The sequence below is a fragment of the Rhinatrema bivittatum genome, chromosome 2 (assembly GCF_901001135.1).
Source record: "Rhinatrema bivittatum chromosome 2, aRhiBiv1.1, whole genome shotgun sequence".
Classification (NCBI taxonomy): Eukaryota; Metazoa; Chordata; class Amphibia; order Gymnophiona; family Rhinatrematidae; genus Rhinatrema; species Rhinatrema bivittatum.
The window spans coordinates 351,346,025-351,366,574 of NC_042616.1; the positions used below are offsets into that span (position 1 = coordinate 351,346,025).

At 44.3% G+C, this 20,550-nt stretch overlaps 1 protein-coding gene across 2 annotated transcripts in view; it reads right to left on the bottom strand.

Annotated features, from left to right (window-relative positions):
• Positions 1 to 2,290: 2,290 nt before the first annotated feature.
• The window catches only part of SEC61B (SEC61 translocon beta subunit), a 29,017-nt gene continuing 10,757 nt past the window's right edge, over positions 2,291 to 20,550 (bottom strand). Inside the window, exon 4 of one of the 2 annotated variants that reach the window (XM_029589889.1) lies at positions 2,291 to 2,683. In XM_029589889.1, coding sequence (XP_029445749.1) covers positions 2,596 to 2,683 — 88 coding nt within the window. In that variant the 3' untranslated portion in view covers positions 2,291 to 2,595. Of the gene's footprint in view, positions 2,684 to 16,628; positions 16,687 to 20,550 lie in introns of those variants that run through there. The other variant, XM_029589890.1, reaches the window with a different exon arrangement.

A 20,550-nucleotide genomic window follows, 5' to 3' on the forward strand; every position in this document is an offset into this window, starting at 1 on the left:
CTGTGGCACCTTGATTCCAAGCTCCTGAAGAACCTATGGAATCAGTGGTCTAAGTTCCTCTCTGTGAAAGAGGCGAACCACCTTGGGATCATCCCTTTCAGCCACAGGCACCTCCTGCAGATCCTGGATCCAATCTGACCCTTTTTGCAGGGGAATCTATTCTGGGACCGCCCCAGCGGCCTCCTACTGATCCTCCGAATCATCCTGTGGGTCCCCAGAACCCAAAACCAAGCCAAAAAAAATAAAATAAAAAATGCAGAGGTCCCTCTGTGCGCTCTTAGGAAGATTAGATTTTTCTTTTTTTTTTTTTTTAAACTTTAGAACCCCCCCCCCCCCCCAGGGGTTGAGGCCCAGCGTTATCTTGCCCCCCTCCTCGCTTTCCTGGCCATAAATGCCTTGTGCATCAGGAGAACAAACAGAGGAAAAAACCTGAGTCATCAGAATCATATCCTGAGGGGATCCAACATCCATGGACTCTGCACCCAAAGGGAAATCTTCCCCTTTGAGGTCATCCTGAACCATCCCAGGATCTGAAACAACTGGGAAGAGATGTGGTGAAGACCCAAGCTTCCCTGAAGCTGCAGGAGACTGCATGGCTGGCTGTATAGCAGCACCCAAAGTGATCACTGACACCCACCCCCCCCACGCTGGAGAGGCCCAGGGAGAAGCTCTGACAAGGCGCACTAAAGATGCAGCGAAAAAATGAGAGGAGGGCCCTGCCAACATGCCTTCCCCATTAGCAGCACACCCAGTGCTTAGGCTGAAATGATTGAGCCGCAAACGCGACTCGCCACAGGCCCGAACAGCAGCATGAGGCATGACCAAAAACATGCACTTAGTGCCTGAAACCAGCCTCACAGCACCACTGAAAAAACAGACACCGGGAAAAACTCGCCTGCTACACTGCACCCCTTTGGTCACCTGTCCTCCCTGATCTAAGCAGCAAGAAAGCAGCAAAGACATTTTTTTTTTAAGAAAACTACAAGGAAAAGAAGGGAAACCAAAAGAAATAAGATAATTTCCTGCATCCTTTATGGAGCAGACAGGATCGCCAGCAGGTCACAGCACGGCCTCATGAAAATTGAGGGATCTGGAACACCAGATATCAGCCACACTAACAGGAGCGAGCTAAAGTGTCACCAACCCTCTGCTCTTCCGCCTCGACCAGGGAGGATAGCCTCACCAGGACCTCATAACACCCCAGGAGGCTCCTTTTCAAATTTTTAAAATCTTATTTTTTTTCACTCAGACTGCAGGTTTTGTACTGCCATCTGCTGGAGACAGAAAAATACTGAGAGACTGCAGGTGGAACTCTACATTATATAGCAGTTTTAATAAAACTGTCTCCATCGTCTGGCAGGGGTACAAAACCCAGGAGTCTGGACTGATATGGATAAGTACAGGGAACCGTATATCAACAATCAAGCAATGGTTGTTTTATAACAAATTATCTTTGAAACAAAGTACAACTCTCTGCTTTACCATTGATGACCTTACATTTACTGTCAGCACATTTGTAAAACGTCTGGGATTGTGGCTTAGTTCAAGTCCATTATTCCACACTCAAAACCTTTTATAAGGTAAGAGTTATGTATGGTGTAAAAAAATTATTATATCCACATGAATGTATCTATTCTCCCTCTCTTGGATTATCATAACGCAATCTTTATTAGTCTTCCAATTACAAATATTAAGCTGCTGCAACTGATCCAGAATGCAGCCACCCAGTTAATATCTGGTCAAAAATGCAGGGTCCACATTATATCAGTATTGATGGACATTGAATTCTGTAAACTACTGGGAGCCAATCAGCATGATTAGTTTAAAAACAATCAATGGGAAGGTGTCTCTCTGGTCAAATGCCCCTTTTGCATATCAACCTACACATGCCCTTACATAATCTCAGAGAGGACTATTTGATGTCCACTCTCTAAAGCAGGCCTGTCTTGTTGACGCACGACATCGTGCATTTTCTGTGGCAGTGTCGACATTATGGAGCTCATTAACAGAGGCAATTCAGCAGTCTCTATCTTTTAAAGAATCAAAGTTATTACTCAGCACTTATTGGTACAGGCAGGTATATCTGTTAGACTGTAACCCTGAGAAATTTGTGAAATACGAGCACATAGTACAGGAGATTGTATATGTTTTTAGATTCTTTTGTTTTATGAATGTTAATTTGATATTACTTATGTCAGCTTTATACATTGCTTAGTATATTTGTTACATGCTTAAAATTTTTAATAAAGATAAAAGGGAAGATCTGTCAAAAGGAATACAAACACCACACTTCTTTTCTGAAGACAATTTTATTTTTGGAAATTTCTATATACTGTACATAAAAAAGGAAGCTACAGACATATAGTAGCTGCATGGTAAATTTCAGAAACCAAAAGATTTTTATATCAAATAGAAATATCCATGACAGAGCCAAATGAAAAGATTGGGTCTCCACTACAAATATTGATGTTCTTTCCAATATTTTACAACAAATTATTACAAAATGTTTCCTCCCATAAGAAAGATCAAATGAAGTCCAAATATTTGGTCCACACTGAATGCTCAAGCTCACAGACTGTTGGGTCGAGGGTTTGCCTAGGAGCGAGTGTACTTGCCCCATATATGCAGCATAAACACAGAAGCAATGAACAGCAGGCTCATAACCAGTACTGGAACAGGGCCCCTAGAAATAAGAATATACTGTTATTACAAATTGCATCTATTAAGAAGTATTTAATAAAAGAGCAAATATTCTTAGCTGCCATAGATCATACCAGATCTAATTTTCAAAATTAATAGTAACATGGTGAACTCTTGCGTGCAGTTCAATATTAAAAATAACATTCAAAGGATTAATTGTTTTATATTAGAATGTCACTATCACTGGTCAACTTGCACACCAAAGCATCATTTCTATCCTAATTTCCTACATGGAAAGGGGCCTAATGTGTCCATCTTCCCACTAAAATATTTGAACTGTTCATTCAATTTCATTCACATTTCTGCAGAAGACAATATTGCATCCAGCGATCTCTGGCATACATTTTTCATGTGTTTCTGACCCCACCAACATCTAGAATCACTGTTTTGTTTTTAAGTTTGTTTCCTATAAACAGATTAATTCAGTTCATAGTCTGAAATACAGAAACATGGCATGCAGGCCAACTGGGAGAAAAAAAAAAAAGTTGAAAACTCAGGGAGGTTAGGGGCACAACTGATGCCAGGCATTTAAAGTTATCCTGCTATGGTAAAATTTGGTCCTTCCCAGAATTTCCTTTCTTCGAGTCGACCAGACTAATCCAGACATACGAGCATGTTTCTCCTAGCAAGGCAGATGGAGGCAGAGAACCAGTCTTTATGCTGACTCTTTTCTATATAGTCTTGTGCAGTAGTGGGAACCTTCAGTAGACTCTTGCCAGGCTCTAACTGTGCTGCCCTGTATACTCTGGAAAAGAAACAAAAAAAATTTCCACCCCCCAGCTCCCCCCCCCCCAATGGGTAGTAGTGTAGCTTTCCACTCTTCCCTCCTTGTGATGCCTCACTGCTTGTGTATTCTTGCCCAAGGCAATCTTGGAATTTCATATGAATGTCCATTTCGTTGCCATCCCTAGATAGGCACAAAGACACGGAAGAATACCGCCTCCTCCGCATTTAAACATCAGTAGGTTTTTGATGTGGTATCTGGAACTTTCAGAACCCATTCCATAAGGAGATCTATCTCAAAGACACTTTATTCCATCCTGGCAGTTGATGTAGGCTACTGTTATTGCGTTGTCCGACATCACATGGGCTGCCTGACCTTAAAGTGGCTGAACTGTAGACACACCAATCTGACTGCCCGGGCTTCCAGGCAGTTTATGGTCCAGAGCACTTCCTTGGACATCACTTCCTGACAGTGAGCTCCCCAACCCTGGAGGCTCGCGTCTGTCGTGAAGACCAGCCAGTTTGGCGGGGACAGGTTTACACCCTTGCCCAGGTGAGCTTTCTGAAGCCACCATTGGAGCCAAGAACATACTTCCATTGGTAGGTGGAGGTGAATCGAATAGTCTTGAGACAGCAGGTTCCAATGTGATAGCAGGGAGCGTTGAAGTGGCTGCATGCATGCCATCAACCACGGTACTACCTCCAGGGTTGATGTCATCAAACAGAGGACCTAAAGATAGCTCCACACCTTGGGGCTAATCGTGTTCGTCAACCGATAGACTTGGGATATCAGCTTCCTTATCCACGAAGGCGGGAGGAAGACCTTTCCCTTCTTGGTGTCGAACAAGACTCAGATATTTCAAGGACTGGGAGGGCTTGAGGCTGCTTTTGCCCATATTTACGACCCAACCAAGCTCCTGAAACAGGGACGTCACCCTGCTGGTCACCTAGAGACTCTTCCCATGACTTCGCCCGGATCAACCAGTCGTCCAAGTACAGGTGCACCAGGATTCCCTCTTTCCTCAGTGCCGTCGCTACAACCTCCATAATCTTGGGGAAATGTTCTAGGGTGGTGGCCAGGCCAAAGGGCTGCACCCAGAACTGATAATGGCAGCCTAGTACCGCAAAGCATAGGAAATGCTGATGTTCTTGCTGGATTAGAAAATGAAGGTAGGCCTCAGAGAGGTCCAGGGAGGTTAGGGACTCTCCCAGTTGTACTGCCATTATCAGAGTGCAGAGTTTCCATGCAGAAATTAATTAGGTGTTGGTTGATACTCTTGAGGTCCAGGATGGGGTGAAAGGAACCCTCCTTCTTGGGTAAGATGACAGATGGAATAACACCCTGTTTTTTCCTGGGGTGCAGGTACTGGAATTATAGCCCTCAATTTGAGGAGCCTTATCAAGATAGACACCACCTGCCTGCTTCTTGTCCTGGGAGTGGCAAAGAGACATCATGAACATGTACCAAGGAGTGCGGCAAAACTCCAATGCGTATCCTTCTCATATGACATCCAGTACACATTTGTCCAACATGATCTCGACCCACCGCTGGTAGAAGGATAGCCGACCCCCTATTTCCTCATTCCATGGATGGGTTGGCAAAACTTCTTTGGGCAGTTCGGGCCGAACCTGAATCTGCCCCTCTCTTGGGCTGTCGGCTCCGAAAGGACTTAGACCTCCCTGAAGACAGAGGCCTCTGAAATGTTGAGTTTCTGTAGGGCTGAAAGCATTGGCTGCCCCTGGATCGACCCCCGCATAGGTGAGGGGCGCTGTTGATTGCTTTCTCTTATCTTCCGGTAGCCGGGGCACTGGAGATTCACCCCACTTATTGGCCAGCTTTTCCAATTCGCTTCTGAAGAGGAGTGATCCCTTAAAGGGCATCTTTGTGATGTTTGCCTTAGAGGTCACGTCAGCTGAACAATTCTGCAGTCATAGCTGCTTCCATCACTGAGGCCACTCCTCTGGCCAAGGTACAGACTAGGTCAAAGCTCACGTCAGCTAAAAGGGTAGCAAAAGGCTCCATAGCTTCTCTGGAATACATCCCCAAGTTACCCCCCTACTCTAGAGAGGAGTAGGCATGAGTGAGCCACCAGGGCACAGCAGGAAGCAATCCAAGGTCATTGCTGTTGCGTCAAACGCTTGCTTAAGGATTGACTCCATCTGCCTATCATGCGCATCCTTTAAGGCTGCTCCTCCCTCCACTGGGATAGTTGTTCGCTTCGAAACAGCGCAAACCAGCGCATCCACTTTAGGGAAGCGCAGGCATTCTCACCGCCGGATCCAGTGGGTATAGAGCTTCTAATGCTCGACCACCTTTAACACTCGCTTCAGGGGCGTCCCATTCCAGGTCAATCAACTCCTGGATGGCTTCCAGTACCGCAAAATAGCAGGAAGCTTTCTGTAGAGATACCAGAATGGGATTCTTCTTAAGTTCCATCATGGAATCCGGCCAGGAACTCAAAGTCTGCAGAGTCTGGGAAGCCAGGGCTGGCAATTTGTCTCTATGGAAAAAACGTAACATGTTCCGATATGGTTCTAAACCTGGAGGGATTTCTCCATCTTACAAGGAATCTGGATCCCCTTCTTCCTATGTGCTGTCTGAGTCCCTGCCAGGAACACCCTTGGTGAGGCGAGGCGAGGCAAGCCAATAGGGCTGGGAGAGGGAGGCCTTACTGGCTGTGGTTTCATCCGGACAGGAGCAAGTGAAGTAGACTGCGCCTGTACAAAGGCTTGAAGGCCTTGAAAAAAATTCCACCCAAGAGAAGGCCGCCAAGTCCATACCTAGCCCAGGAAGAACTGGAAAAAATGCCGCTGTATTTCCCTCCCCTACAGAAGGCCCAGCTTGGGATTATTCAGATCCGGGGTGCTTCCAGTTAAGGTTGTGGCTGACCCATCCTCAGAATGGGAAGAACAGGGCTTGGAAAGTCTGGGGAGGTCAACTCTCCTTGGGCCTCCTCACAGTGCTAACAAAAGTAAGAATCTAGGTCAGACCGAGTAGCCCTAATATGACAAGCAGCGCAGAGAGAATGGCGCTTATGTTTCTTTGCCGCCAGAGCCATTAGAGACGGCAGTTGCGAATTCAGCCTGCTCGTGCTTGAAGACTGTGTGCGCACAGAATTTGGGCACCTAAGTGGGCTGCGGCGAGGCGCGCACACACACAACCCGTGCGCTCGGGAATTCTGCGCCTAAGCAATTGTGTGCGTAGACTGTGCGTGAAGTTGTGTGTGTGCTCAGAGCCAGCACGCACCGTGAATACTGATGCTGTGTGGAGGACAACGTGAGGCGCACAAAACTGCACACGAGATGGCACTAACACGGCCTACCATGCCTGAAGTGGGGCCTAGCCCCGAGGGGCCACTCAACCCGCGCGGATGTCCACTTCCTTTGCTGTAAAGGGATAGGGAACGACATCGATATGGCACACCAAGCAAGAAAACTGGAGTAAGTCTTACCAAAACCCAACGTCTTTGAAAGGGAAAGCCTCTTTTTTTTTTTTTTTTTAAAGTACTTCCTGAGCTCAATGCTTACCGGATGAGTACAGAAATGGTCTCCGGCTGCGCGGGGGGGGGGGGGGGGGCTTCAGCAGTAAAGTCCACGCAAGGAACCAGCCTCAGAAATTGCCTCAGGAATTCTCAACTGGGGGTGGGACCATTAGGATTCACCGCAGGAGAGCGAGGCTCAATCTTTATCCAATTTAAAGGTAAAATTTCTTCTTCTAAAGAGTATGGTGATCACAATAGGGAAAGCATGACCACATCTGCTAAGATTGGAGAGATACTGGAGGGCTGAGGTCACTGCAGGGGTGTATCTAAGGTGATGTCAGCTTTGAAACCTGACTCCGGCTCCATCTGCTAGCAGGGGAGCATATAACACATTCATCCTGAGTCCATCTGGCTAAACACTAGGAAATTTTCATTTAATTTTTTTTACAAATAAAGTCCTTTTCTGACATTTCTGCATCCAGTATTTATTTGGTTCTTTATTAGAGGAAAATGGGTCTTAGTGGTTGGGGCTGGAGAAGAAGGGAAAAGGATCTAGAAGTGGGAAGAGGAAGGAAATGAAATCTTAGGCAGGAGAAAGAAATAAGGGATGAAGGAGCATGGGAGATTCATGGAAGATAAGAGAATGAGAGGAGGGAGAAGAGGGAAAAGGGATTAGGAAGAAAGTATTGAGGGATAGGGATAAAAGAGAAGTTTGGGACAAAGAAAAAGGAAAGAAGATTGGGATGGGGTAGAGAAGGAAGCCACAGCCCCATCACATCCCCCCCATCCAGAGCTCCTTCGATCCCTTCACTTTTCTCTATTTACCCCCCCCCCCCCCCATGAACCCCTTACTCACCTTGTTTCTCTCCCCCCCCTCCCCAACTCACCCTGGCTGTCTCTCCTGGCTCTCAATCTCTCCCCCTGCACAAATCCCTCACTCACCATGGTTCACTCCCTCCCCCACAATCCCCAGTTCACCTCACTCACCAGCATATATCACTATAAAAGAGAAGACTGCAGCCATTCAGCTCCTCTGGCACATCCATCTTATGCTTTTATGTTTTTGCTGTTTCAGACATTTATTGAATGAATGTATCGATACATGCAGATTATAAGCCTTTTTTTATAAATTAATTTTTAAATTTCTGAAATGAGTTACAACAACCATTTGTCACATCTAGACTGGTTAACATTTTTTCCTCATGATTTACAATTCAAATGGACATTTCACAATATACTCAGCATTTCTATTCCCCCTCCCTTGGCAATTCCCCTTTTTGCCCAATATGGTAGCTTTTGTCAGTTATACTTTTACAATCTCATGGGGACCTCAAGGTGAATTAGAGAAACAAAGAAAGGAGGCCTACAGGTTCAGTACCAGTTTCCATACCAAAGGTGAGAGAAAATCTATAAAGTTTTGCCATACTTCCATCATGGCCTCATGTTTAAGTGTAACTGATTTTGCAATTAAATATTCAAAAGTTAGTAGCTTAACCATTCTAGTTCACCAGTGAGCCAATTTTGGTTTCTCTCTTTCTATCCAAGTACCTAAAATGGTTTTCTTTACAATTAACCCTGCTTTTATCAATAGTCTTTGCTTAGTACTCATTTCAGAATGGACATCATCATAGATACTAAAGAGCCAAATTCTTGGATTTCCCATAAAAAACAGCCCTAGAAGTTTAGAACATAGTGCTTCCACCTCTTTCCAGAATTGTTGGATTTGGGACAGCTCCAGAACCCATGGATGTAATTGCCTATTTCCTCACCACACTTACAACAAATAGCTGAAGAGCAGACTTTTGTTTATATGCTCTTTCTTGTAAGAAGTATATTTGCCATAAAAGCATATTGTGTTTTTCTTAATACCACATTTTCCATGGTTTCACAAATGCGCTTAAAGCAGAATTGAAAATCCTTTTCTGTCCCTTTGAGCTCTGTCCATCTGGACCACCTAAGTAGTATTTATGTATTCCTCCTAAATATCCAGCTTAACTAGTGCATCAGAATATCTAGTACATCATGGTTTTCCCTTCTTTCCCCCCCCAAGAACATAAGAACATGCCATACTGGGTCAGACCAAGGGTCCATCAAGCCCAGCATCCTGTTTCCAACAGTGGCCAATCCAGGCCATAAGAACCTGGCAAGTACCCAAAAAACTAAGTCTATTCAATGTTACCATTGCTAATGGCAGGTGGCTATCCCTAAGTGATCTTAATAGCAGGTAATGGACTTCTCCTCCAAGAACTTATCCAATCCTTTTTTAAACACCGCTATACTAACTGCACTAACCACATCCTCTGGCAACAAATTCCAGAGTTTAATTATGCGTTGAGTAAAAAAGAAATGTGCCCCATGCTAACCTCATGGAGTGCCCCTTAGTCTATTATCCGAAAGAGTAAATAACCGATTCACATCTACCCGTTCTAGACCTCTCATGATTTTGAACACCTCTATCATATCCCCCCTCAGCCGTCTCTTCTCCAAGCTGAAAAGTCCTAACCTCTTTAGTCTTTCCTCATAGGGGAGCTGTTCCATTCCCCTTATTTTAGTAGCCCTTTTCTGTACCTTCTCCATCGCAATTATATCTTTTTTGAGATGCGGCGACCAGAATTGTACACAGTATTCAAGGTGCAGTCTCACCATGGAGCGATACAGAGGCATTATGACATTTTCCGTTTTAATCACTATTCCCTAATAATTCCCAACATTCTGTTTGCTTTTTTAACTGCCACAGCACACTGAACCGACGATTTCAATGTGTTATGCACTATTTATTTATTTAAATTCTTTTACTATACCGATACTCAAGATGCGGTCTTATCGTACCAGTTTACAATAGAACAGGGGAAACCAATTAATAACTATATAGAAGGTAAAAAAGTTACATCAAACAGGGAGTGAAAAACATGGGAGCTGCAGGACAGGAAAGATATTTTAAAACGATAACAACTGAAGAGTGGTAAGATGGTCATTAAAACAATGAAAAGCAAAAGAAAGCAATACATAATCAGCTAGATTAAGCTCGGCTGTAGATTAATCTTAGGCAATTATTCACAGTTATTCATAAATCTTGTGGACGGGGGAAACATGGAGAGGTAAGCAGGGGGGGGGGGGGGGGGGGGGGGGGGGGGGGGGGGAGTTGATGCCTAGATCTCTTTCTTGGGTTGTAGCACCTAATATGGAACCCAACATTATGTAATTATAGCATGGGTTATTTTTCCCTATATGCATCAACTTGCACTTATCCACATTAAATTTCATCTGCCACTTGGATGCCCAATTTTCCAGTCTCACAAGGCCTTCCTGCAATTTATCACAATCTGCTTGTGATTTAACTACTCTGAACAATTTTGTGTCATCTGCAAATTTGATTATCTCACTCGTCGTATTTCTTTCCAGATCATTTATAAATATATTGAAAAGTAAGGGTCTCAATACAGATCCCTGAGGCACTCCACTGCCCACTCCCTTCCACTGAGAAAATTGTCCATTTAATCCTACTCTCTGTTTCCTGTCTTTTAGCCAGTTTGTAATCCACGAAAGGACATCGCCACCTACCCCATGACTTTTTACTTTTCCTAGAAGCCTCTCATGAGGAACTTTGTCAAACGCCTTCTGAAAATCCAAGTATACTACATCTACCGGTTCACCTTTATCCACATATTTATTAACTCCTTCAAAAAAGTGAAGCAGATTTGTAAGGCAAGACTTGCCCTGGGTAAAGCCATGCTGACTTTGTTCCATTAAACCATGTCTTTCTATATGTTCTGTGATTTTGATGTTTAGAATACTTTTCACTATTTTTCCTGGCACTGAAGTCAGGCTAACCGGTCTGTAGTTTCCCGCATCACCCCTGGAGCCCCTTTTTAAATATTGGGGTTACATTTGCTATCCTCCAGTCTTCAGGTACAATGGATGATTTTAATGATAGGTTACAAATTTTTACTAATAGGTCTGAAATTTCATTTTTTAGTGGATTACATACTGGTTAAAAGATAGGAAACAGAGTAAGATTAAATGGTTGTTTTCACAGTGGAGTGCCTCAGGGATCTGTACTTGGACCAGTGCTTTTTAATTTATAAATGATCAGGAAATGGGTACAAAAAGTGAGGTGATCAAATTTGCAGATGGCACAAAATTATGCAGAGTATATCTCAAGCGGATTGTGATAAATTGCAGGAGGACTTGTAAAGCTGGAAGATTGTGCGTCCAAATGGCAGATGAATTTTAATGTAGACAAGTTCAAGGTGATGCATATAGAGGAAAAACAACCCTTGCTAATTACTGGAGATGTGCATTCGTTTTTGCCGAATTGGACAATTTCAACGAAATTGTCTAATTCGGCATGGTTCAGAGGATCCAAATCCCGAAACGGATTTTCCCCAAAATTCGGGAAAAATTATTTTTTTGGGTTAGGGCGGGGGGAGGGCCACATTTAAAAAAAAAAAAAAAAAAAAACAAACCCACACACAAAAACCCACCCCAACCCTTCAAATTTACTTAATTACAACCCCCCCCCAAGACTTATTGAAAGCTCTGGTGGTCCAGCAGGTGTCCCAATAGCGATTTTCTGCTCTTGGGCCATCGGGCCTGCCAGGAATCAAAATGGCGCCGGTGGCCCTTTGCCCTTACCATGTGACAGGGGCTACAGGTGCCACTGGTCGGCCCCGTCACATGGTAGGAGCAATGGACAGCTGTCACAATCTTGGAAAATGGCATGGGCCATCCATTGCTCCTACCATGTGACAGGGGCTGACCAATGGCACCAGTAGCCCCTGTCACATGGTAAGGGCAAAGCACCACCGGCACCATTTTGATTAGTAGCAGCCGACGGCCCGAGAGGGAGAGATCGTTCCCGGGACGCCGCTGGACCACCATGGCTTTTAGTAAGTCTTGGGGGGGGGGGGGAGGGATCGGAATGGTGGAGGGGGTTGTAATTAAGTAAATTTGAAGGGTTGGGGTGGGGTTTTTTTTTCCCTTTTTGCTGAAAAAAAAAAAAAAGTAGGAAAATGAAGTTTTCCCATGAAACGCCCGACCCGAAAACTTAAAACTAATAGTTACATGATGTTAAGCTACATATTAGGAGTTACCACCCAGGAAAGAGAAATAGGCATCCTAGTGGATAATACATTGAAACTGTCAGCTCGGTGTGCTGTGGGGATCAAAAAAGCAAACAATGCCAGGAATTATTAGGAAGGGAATGGCAAATAAAACTATGAATGTCATAATGCCTCTGTATTGTTCTATGATGAGACCAGACCTTGAATACTGTGTGCAATTCTGGTCACCGCATCTCAAAAAAAAAAAAAAAAAAAAAAAAAAATAGTTGAACTGGAGAAAGTACAAAGAAGGGTGACCAAAATGATAAAAAGGGATAGAACGGCTCCCCTATGAAGAAAGGCTAAAGAGGTTAGGGCTGTTAGCTTGGAGAAGAGGCAGCCGAGGGGAGATATGACAGGTGTTTAAAAATCATGAAAGGACTTGCATAGGGAAATGTAAATTGGTTATCTACTCTCTCAAGACAATAAAAGAACTAGGGGGCACACCATAAAGTTAGCAAGCAGCTCATTTAAAACAAATCGGATAAAATTCTCTCACTCAATTAAGCTCTGGGATTTACAATTAAGCTCTGGGATTTACTGCCAGAGGATGTGATTAAAACTGTTAGTATAACTGGGTTTAAAAAGGTTTGGATAAGTTCCTAGAGGAGAAGTCCATAAACTATTAAGGAATAGAAGCTTGGGATCTATTTAATGTTTGAGTACTTGCCACTTGGATTGGCCACCGTTGGAAACAGGATGCTGGGCTTGATAGATCCTTGGTCTGACCCAATATGGTATATGTCTTATGTAGCTCTGGGTCTTTCCTTGGTTTAGCTAAGACAATAATGGAGGCAGTGTTAAATTCTCATGGGGATGCACCCTGTGCTAAGGAATATTAAACACACCCTACTCATAGGTTCTACTACCTGTATCTGCAGAATCTTATAGGAATCATAGGAGAACCCATCTGGGCCTGGAGCCTTACCCACCTTGATCAAGCCAATCACACACAGAATTGTCTAGGCCTGTATCAGTTTGTTTAAATACTCCAGTTGTTCTGTGACTTTTGGGATGGAAAGATCTTTGAAAAACTCTTCCTCTACTTGTCCTCCAACTCTATCCTCAGAGTACAAAGTCTCATAAAATTTCTGCCCTTTTAGTGACTATTGCTCCATGTTTGGTCCTAAGTGTCTTTATTTAAGTTTTCCCCTTCTGCACTTTTACAGCATTGGCTAGGAATTTCCCTGACTTGTTTCCAAATCTAAAGAAGTTATGTTCCAAATAATGTAATATCTTTTGCTCCCTTTGGTGTAGACATGCATTTAAGCTCTCTAGAATATTGTGATACTCAGCTTTAGTGTTCTTAGTAGTGTGTCTTATTTTACCCTTAGCTATCTTTAGTTTTCCTTCTAACTGCAGTATTGTTTATTAATGTGAATATGCCTTCCAATTATGTAGGAAATGATCTCCCCCTTATAACCGCTTTGCTTGTTTCCCATAATAAACCCGGGTGGCAAATTCTTCAAATTTATTTTGTAAAAAACAGTTGGAACTCCTTCTCTCTCTTTAAATGACTTGGAAAGTTCCAGATTGTCTCACCCCTTTCCTCCTCCACTATTCTGAAATTGATCCAAATAGGGGTATGACCCGAGACACTCGTGGTACCTATCATTGCTGAAATCGTTTGGGGAAATAGCTCCTGTGAGACCAAAATGTAATCTATTCTTGACAATTGTGTGTGCGCTCTTGTAACATGACTGAAATCTTTCACCTCTGGATTTAAAGACAGTCGTACATCCAGAACCTGCAATATTCAGAGGTATGCTATTCCTTTCTTTTCAGTTCAGTCATGAACACAATTAAAATCCTCAGCTAAAATAGTAATCCTTTCATATTTGTTGTTAGAAGATTTACAAGTCTGACAAAGAAGGCATGATCATATTAGTTAGGAATATAGAGATTACATGCAGTGACCTCTACCTTTCAATTTTCCAATAAGTATTAGAAATCTGGCCTCTGGATCTAGAATTTCCTTTCTGACCTGGAAGATTATGTTTTTATGAAAAAGTATGGCTACTCCACCTTTCCTCCCCTGCACCCCTGAGAAGTAACAGGAACCTACCCATTCCCTTTTTAGTTTTTTACTCTAAATCTGGTAAACGTGTTTCTTGGATGCATGTTATTTCAGCTTTATTCCTTTTCAACACCTGTAATATTTTTGTTCTTTTGACGAGAGATCGCAGCCCATTCACATTCTAGGACACAGCCTGATACCTAGCAATGGGTGAAGTTATCTCCACATCTTAAAAGAAAGATCCTCATTTGAATGTGGGGCACCCAATCTTGACCCACACATTCCTTCTTGAACTCTTAAACTCCAACCATACCTCAGAAACAAGGCCATTTAACTTCAGATACTGAATAGCCAAAGCCCTCTTAAAAATCATTCCTTTTCCCATCCCCAAAACAAAAAACATTTAAGCTCTCTATGAGAGCAGGAGGTACGTTCTATGTGAGCGGGTGTTTCATCCCCCCGAAAAATGGCAACCTGTCTAAACCAGATCCCCCAAAGAATACCAAAAGTTTTTAAGTAAGCATAAAGATCTTGTGCTTCACTTCTGTCATTTTTCCTATCCTTCAGCAGCTGTTTCTCATCTGGCTTGCTCTCGTACGGTGATCCTCTTTTATACAGCGAGCCACCTCCAGTGTGACCTGCTGTCAATCTTCCCCTGCCAAACTCTCAGCGACTTTGATAGACATGTTAAACCAGCATTGGTCAGTTCCGAAATTTGCAGTTCATACAGACTCACTCTGTTATAATGGAGACTAAGATATGTCTCTCCTCGCTTCCCAAAGCACTCAGGCACAGTTTCCAGTTTTAACCATTTCTATTGACTGAGTCTGCCTTCTGTAGCCATATTTAGATCCAGCACACACGAGCTGCTTGTCTTATCTGATAATATTTTGTCTGCCTAGCGCTTATGAACAGCTGGAGAAGTTACTGTGCAAGCTGTGGAGACCAAGGCATGGTCTCCTCCTCAGTCAGTCACTCACCTCAAGCAGCCTCTGCGCCACTTTTGAGAGCAGTGCAAATCCAAAGATTTTGGCTTCTGCTTTCCAGGCCATTATCTAACAGCAAACAGGCTAGGGCAGGGCTTTCCAAACCTGACCTGGGGACCCCACAGCCAGTCGGATTTTCAGTACATCCACAATGAATATGCATGAGATATTTGCATATTCATTGTGGATATCCTGAAAACCCGACTGGCTGTGGAGTCCCCAGGGCAGATTTGGGAAGTCCTGAGCTAGGGTAAATCCAAAGTCTTCTGGCTTCCCCAAAAATATGCATAACTTCAGAAATCTTGCAGCCAGAAGTCAGTAAGATTAAGAAAAGGGTTCCTACAGTGTTTATAAACTGCTGTGCTTTCTCTATTTATTCAGACAGCTGCATTTTACCTTTGAATTATATCCACAATTTTGTGGGTTACTGAAATATAATGGAGAATGACTTACCTGATTATTTTGTTTTCCTTAGTGTAGACAAATAGACTAAGGACCAATGGGTTATGTGCTGCCCTGATAGCAAATGGAGACAGCGTCAGGTTTCAAAGCGGACGTCACCCTAGATATACCCCTGCAGTGACCTCCAGTATTCTCTTCAAAAGCCATTGTGGATATACTATTGAAAAACTTGAATACAATTTAATAACGTGATTAAAAAACTTGATTAAAACTGGTTGAGTACAGTTAGTCACCAAACATAAAAGTGCTGAATCCCAGCAATATTAGACGCCCAGATCTAGGGATATTTATTTATTTAAAAACTCTTCTATACCGTCGCTGAGTTGGATAACCATCACAACGGTTTACAAAAAGGCATGATAATGAAAAAATATGAGTGGTATAGATTACAGTTTAACCATGTGCCATCATAGAACGGTAACAATTTAGGATAAAAACCTGTGTGTTTAAGTTAAGTTTGTTTGTTAGGAACATATTAGGCGGTTTTAATTTAACATTAAAATGCATTTGTAGGTTACAAATAACTTCTAGTTTGGTGCGTCCTAATCCTTCAACTGTTTTTCTCCTTATCTTTATCTCTGTAAAAAGCTTGTTTAAATAGCCAGGTTTTCAGATTGGTTTTGAATATTTTCAAATTTCTCTGCAGCCTTATTTCGAGTGGCATGGTGTTCCATAGTAAGGGACCAGCCAGTGACAGTGCTCGATCCCTTACTTGTGTGAGGCGTGCTGATTTGACAGAGGGGACAGTTAGTAAAGCCTTATTAGCAGATCTCAGGTTTCTTTGCGGGACATGTACGCGCAGTGCAGTGTTAAGCCAGTCTGCTTTTTCATCGTGGATTAGTTTATGAATTATACATAGTGTCTTATAGGATAGGGTGATTGCTTATTTATTTATTTTGGACTTTTATATACACAGACATTCATGTAGAAAATTTACATATATCGGTTTACAGTGAAAACACAAAAGTTGCAAATAGCATTACATAGAACAGGGTGACATGGAACTGGGAATAAGGGATAAAAAACAAAGGTAAATAATGACAACTGAAAAAAAAAGTGTGAGCCACGTGAGGATTAGAATGACTCAAAACAATAACAATGAGTCATTAAACAATGACTTACCTGTAAACCTCTTTGGGATCGAGATTCATTTGCAATTCCTTGGCACTGTTCATGGGCAGCCGTGGGCGGTATGCTGAGTCCATCTGTCTACACTAAGGAAAATGAAATTAGGTAAGTAATTTCTCCATTTCCTAGCCTGTAGCCAGATGGACTCTGTAGCCAGAATTTATATAAAAGCTACTCCCGTACGGGGGGGCGGCAAGCTGCCCATGGTAAGGCTGCATCTTCTCGGGCTTGGACCTCCAGGCGATAGAACCTGGAGAAGGTGTGCAAGGAAGACCACTTCACTGCTCAGCAGATGTCGACAGGAGACCGTAGCATTGCGCCCAAGATACTGCCTGGGCCCTAGTGGAATGAACTTTAACCTGAAGGGGTAAAGGCTTCCCTGTCTCTACATATCCTGTGATCACTTCCTTGATCCAGCGAGCTACAGTAGCTCGCGAAGCTACTTTGCCTTGTTTCCTCCCACCGTGAAGAACAAACCAGTGGTCTGTCTTGTGCATTGGTTCTGTACGTTCTAGATACTGTACCACAGACGTTTATTTGACTGGACTTTGAAATATTTCTACCTCTGCAAACTTTACACACACACACACACACACACAGATATAGATATATCAGTAAAATATAATTTACTAATATTTATAATTTAATATCTATATATAATGTAGAAATTACTTACCTGATAATTTCGTTTTCCTTAGTGTAGACAGATGGACTCAGGACCAGTGTGTTATGTGTTCTCTGCTAGCAGATGGGAGACTGAGTCACATTTCAAAGCTGACGTCACCCTAGATATACCCCTAGTGACCTCAGCATCCTTCTCGAAAAGCCATTGTGGATATATATCTTTGCAAAAACAACTTGATTAAACTGATTTAACTGGTTTCAAAACTGGAGACCGCCAGTGCACTCAACTAAGTTAATGCCGACACCAGACTAACTGTGGGTGTCTTGAACTAGGGGTAGGCAACAGCTTACCCGTATTTGTTTAGTCTCAAGGTTCGCTTTCTGGGGTCCTCCTTCTCTGGGGCAGTTGTGGGCGGGATGCTGAGTCCATCTGTCTACACTAAGGAAAAAGAAATCATCAGTTAAGTAATTTCTCCATTTCCTAGCGAGTAGCCAGATGGACTCAGGACCAGTAAAAAAGCTACTCCCGGACAGGGCGGGAGGCTGCCCGTGGCCCACTTAGTACTGCCCTTGCAAAGGCTGCGTCTTCTTGGGCCTGAACATCCAGGCGGTAGAACCTGGAGAAGGTGTGTAGGGAAGATCATGTTGCTGCCCAACAGATCTCGGCAGGCAATAGCAGTTTGGTTCCTGCCCAAGATACTGCCTGGGCCCTAGTAGAATCAGCCTTAACCTGCAGTGGTAAAGGCTTTCCTGCCTCTATGTAGGCTGCCTTGATTACTTCCTTGATCCAGCAGGCTATGGTTGCCCGCGAGGCCGCTTTTCCTTGTTTCTTCCCGCTGCGAAGAACGAACAGGCGATCCGTTTTGCGCACCGGTTCCAATCTTTCCAGGTATCACACCAGGAGTCTGCTGATATTTAGATGGCGAAGAAGGCGGAAGTCTTCAGAGTTCTTATGTTCATCCGGAGATGGTAGGGAGATGGCCTGGTTCAACCACTTTCGGTGAGTAAGGAGGGGACAGTGTGCAGCTGTATGGTTCCAGGAGTGAACCTAAGGAATGGTTCCCGACAGGATAGCGCCTTTAGTTCGGATATACGACGAGCTGAACATATTGCTACCAGGAATACCATCTTCAGTGTTAAGAAGCGTAGTGACAGACTGCACATTGGTCTGAAGGAAGCCCCCGCTAGGAAGTCTAATATCAGATTGAGGTTCCATAGGGGCACCGGCCACTTTAGGGGTGGCCGAAGTTGCTTAACCCCTTTTAGGAAACGGGTCATATCCGGATGAGCTGATAGATGGATACCGTTCACTTCGGTTCTGAAGCAGGAGAGGGCAGCTACTTGGACCTTGAGGGAGTTGAGTGACAATCCCTTCTTCATACCATCCTGTAGAAACTCCAGAATCATGGGGATCTTGGCCGCCCGCGGGAGTATGTCAAGGTCCTCGCACCAGGCTTTGAATATTTTCCAGATCCGTATGTATGCCAGGGATGTTGAGAACTTGCGCACTCGGAGCAGGGTGTCAATCACGGGCTTCGAATAATCGTGCTTCTTCAGGCAAGTCCTCTCAAGGTCCAGACCATAAGAGAGAATAGAGATGGATCTTCATGAAGGATCTGGCCCTGCTGGAGAAGGTCCCTGTGTGGAGGTAGGCACAGAGGGTTCCCCGCAAGGAGTCTTTGCATGGCTGCATACCATGGGCGTCTTGGCCAATCCGGGGCCACTAGTAGGACTAGTCCCCTGTGATGTTCTATTTTACGGATGACCTTGCCCAGTAGTGACCATGGAGGGAAGGCTTACAGTAAAAGTCTTCCTCCAACCAAGTTTGAACGAGAGCATTGATCCCTTGGCTCTCGTATGTGGCTGAAGAACCTGGGGACTTAGGCACTGAGATAGGTGGCAGGTAGGTCCATGGCTGGAAGGCCCCAGTGATTTATTATCAGTTGGAAGGCTGTGGTCAACAGCGTCCATTCTCCTGAGTCCAGTCTCTCTGCTGAGACGTGTCTTTTCCTGCGATGTGGGAAGCAGAGATCTCCGCCCATATCATGAGAGGATCTATCTCCAGAGACACCTGCTGGCTCCTGGTTCCTCCCTGGTGGGAGGCAACTGTTGTAGCATTGTCAGACATTGCTCGAACTGCTTTGCCTCTGAGTCTGTGGCTGAATCACAGGCACGCTAGTCTGACCACTCGAGCTTCCAGGTGGTTTATGTTCCATCCCGCCTCTTCCTTGCTCCATTGTTCCTGGGCCGTCAGTTCTTGACAGTGGGCTCCCCACCCTCAAAGGCTTGCATCCATGGTGAGCAAGATCCAGTTCGGTGGGGATAGGCTTACTCCTCTGCTTAGGTGGTCTTCCCGCAGCCACCACTGAAGCTGAGAACTTATCTCTGCTGGTAGTTGGAGGCGAATTGAGTATTCCTGGGACAGTGGGTTCCAGCGTGACAGTAAGGAGCACTGGAGTGGTCACATGTGGGCCCTTGCCCATGGGACGACCTCCAGGGTTGCTGCTATGAGGCAGAGAACTTGAAGATAGTCCCGTACCTTAAGGCATGCATTGGTCATCAATTGTCGTAATTGTTCCATCAGCTTCCTTCTCCTCGGGGGAGGGAGACTTTGTTCTATTTGGTGTCGAAATGGGCCCCCAGGTACTTTAGAGACCGAGAGGGCTGCAGACTGCTCTTGCCCATGTTCAGGACCCAACTGAGTTCCTGCAGTAGGTTCTTGATTCTGCTAGTCACCTGTTGGCTCTCCTCCAAAGACTTTGCCCTGATCAGCCAGTCGTCCAGGTAAGGGTGTACCAAGATCCCTTCCTTCCTCAGTGTTGCCGCCACGACCACCATAATCTTGAAGAACGTTCTGGGGGCGGTTGCTAGTTCTAAGGGTAGCGCTCTGAACTGGTAATGGCGACCCAGTATCTCAAAGTGCAGAAAACGCTAGTGATCTTGATGGACTAAAATGTGAAGGTAGGCTTCGGAGAGGTCCAGGGAGGTTAGGAACTCTCCTGGTTGTACTGCCATTATTAGGAAGTGAAGAGTCTCCATGCGGAAGTGTAGAATCCGCAGATGACAGTTGACGTTCTTGAGATCCAAGATGGGTCAGAATGATCCTTCCCTTCTTGGGAACGATAAAACAGATGGAATAGCGCCTCTTGTTGGGGCGTAGGAACCGGAGATATCGCCTTCAGACTGAGTAGTTTTGTCAGAGTGGCTTCCACTGCCAGTATCTTGGTGTGAGAGTGGCAGGGTGACATCATAAATTTGTCCCAAGGGATGCTGCGGAACTACAGAGAGTAACCTTCTCGAATGATGTTTAGCACCCATTTGTCTGA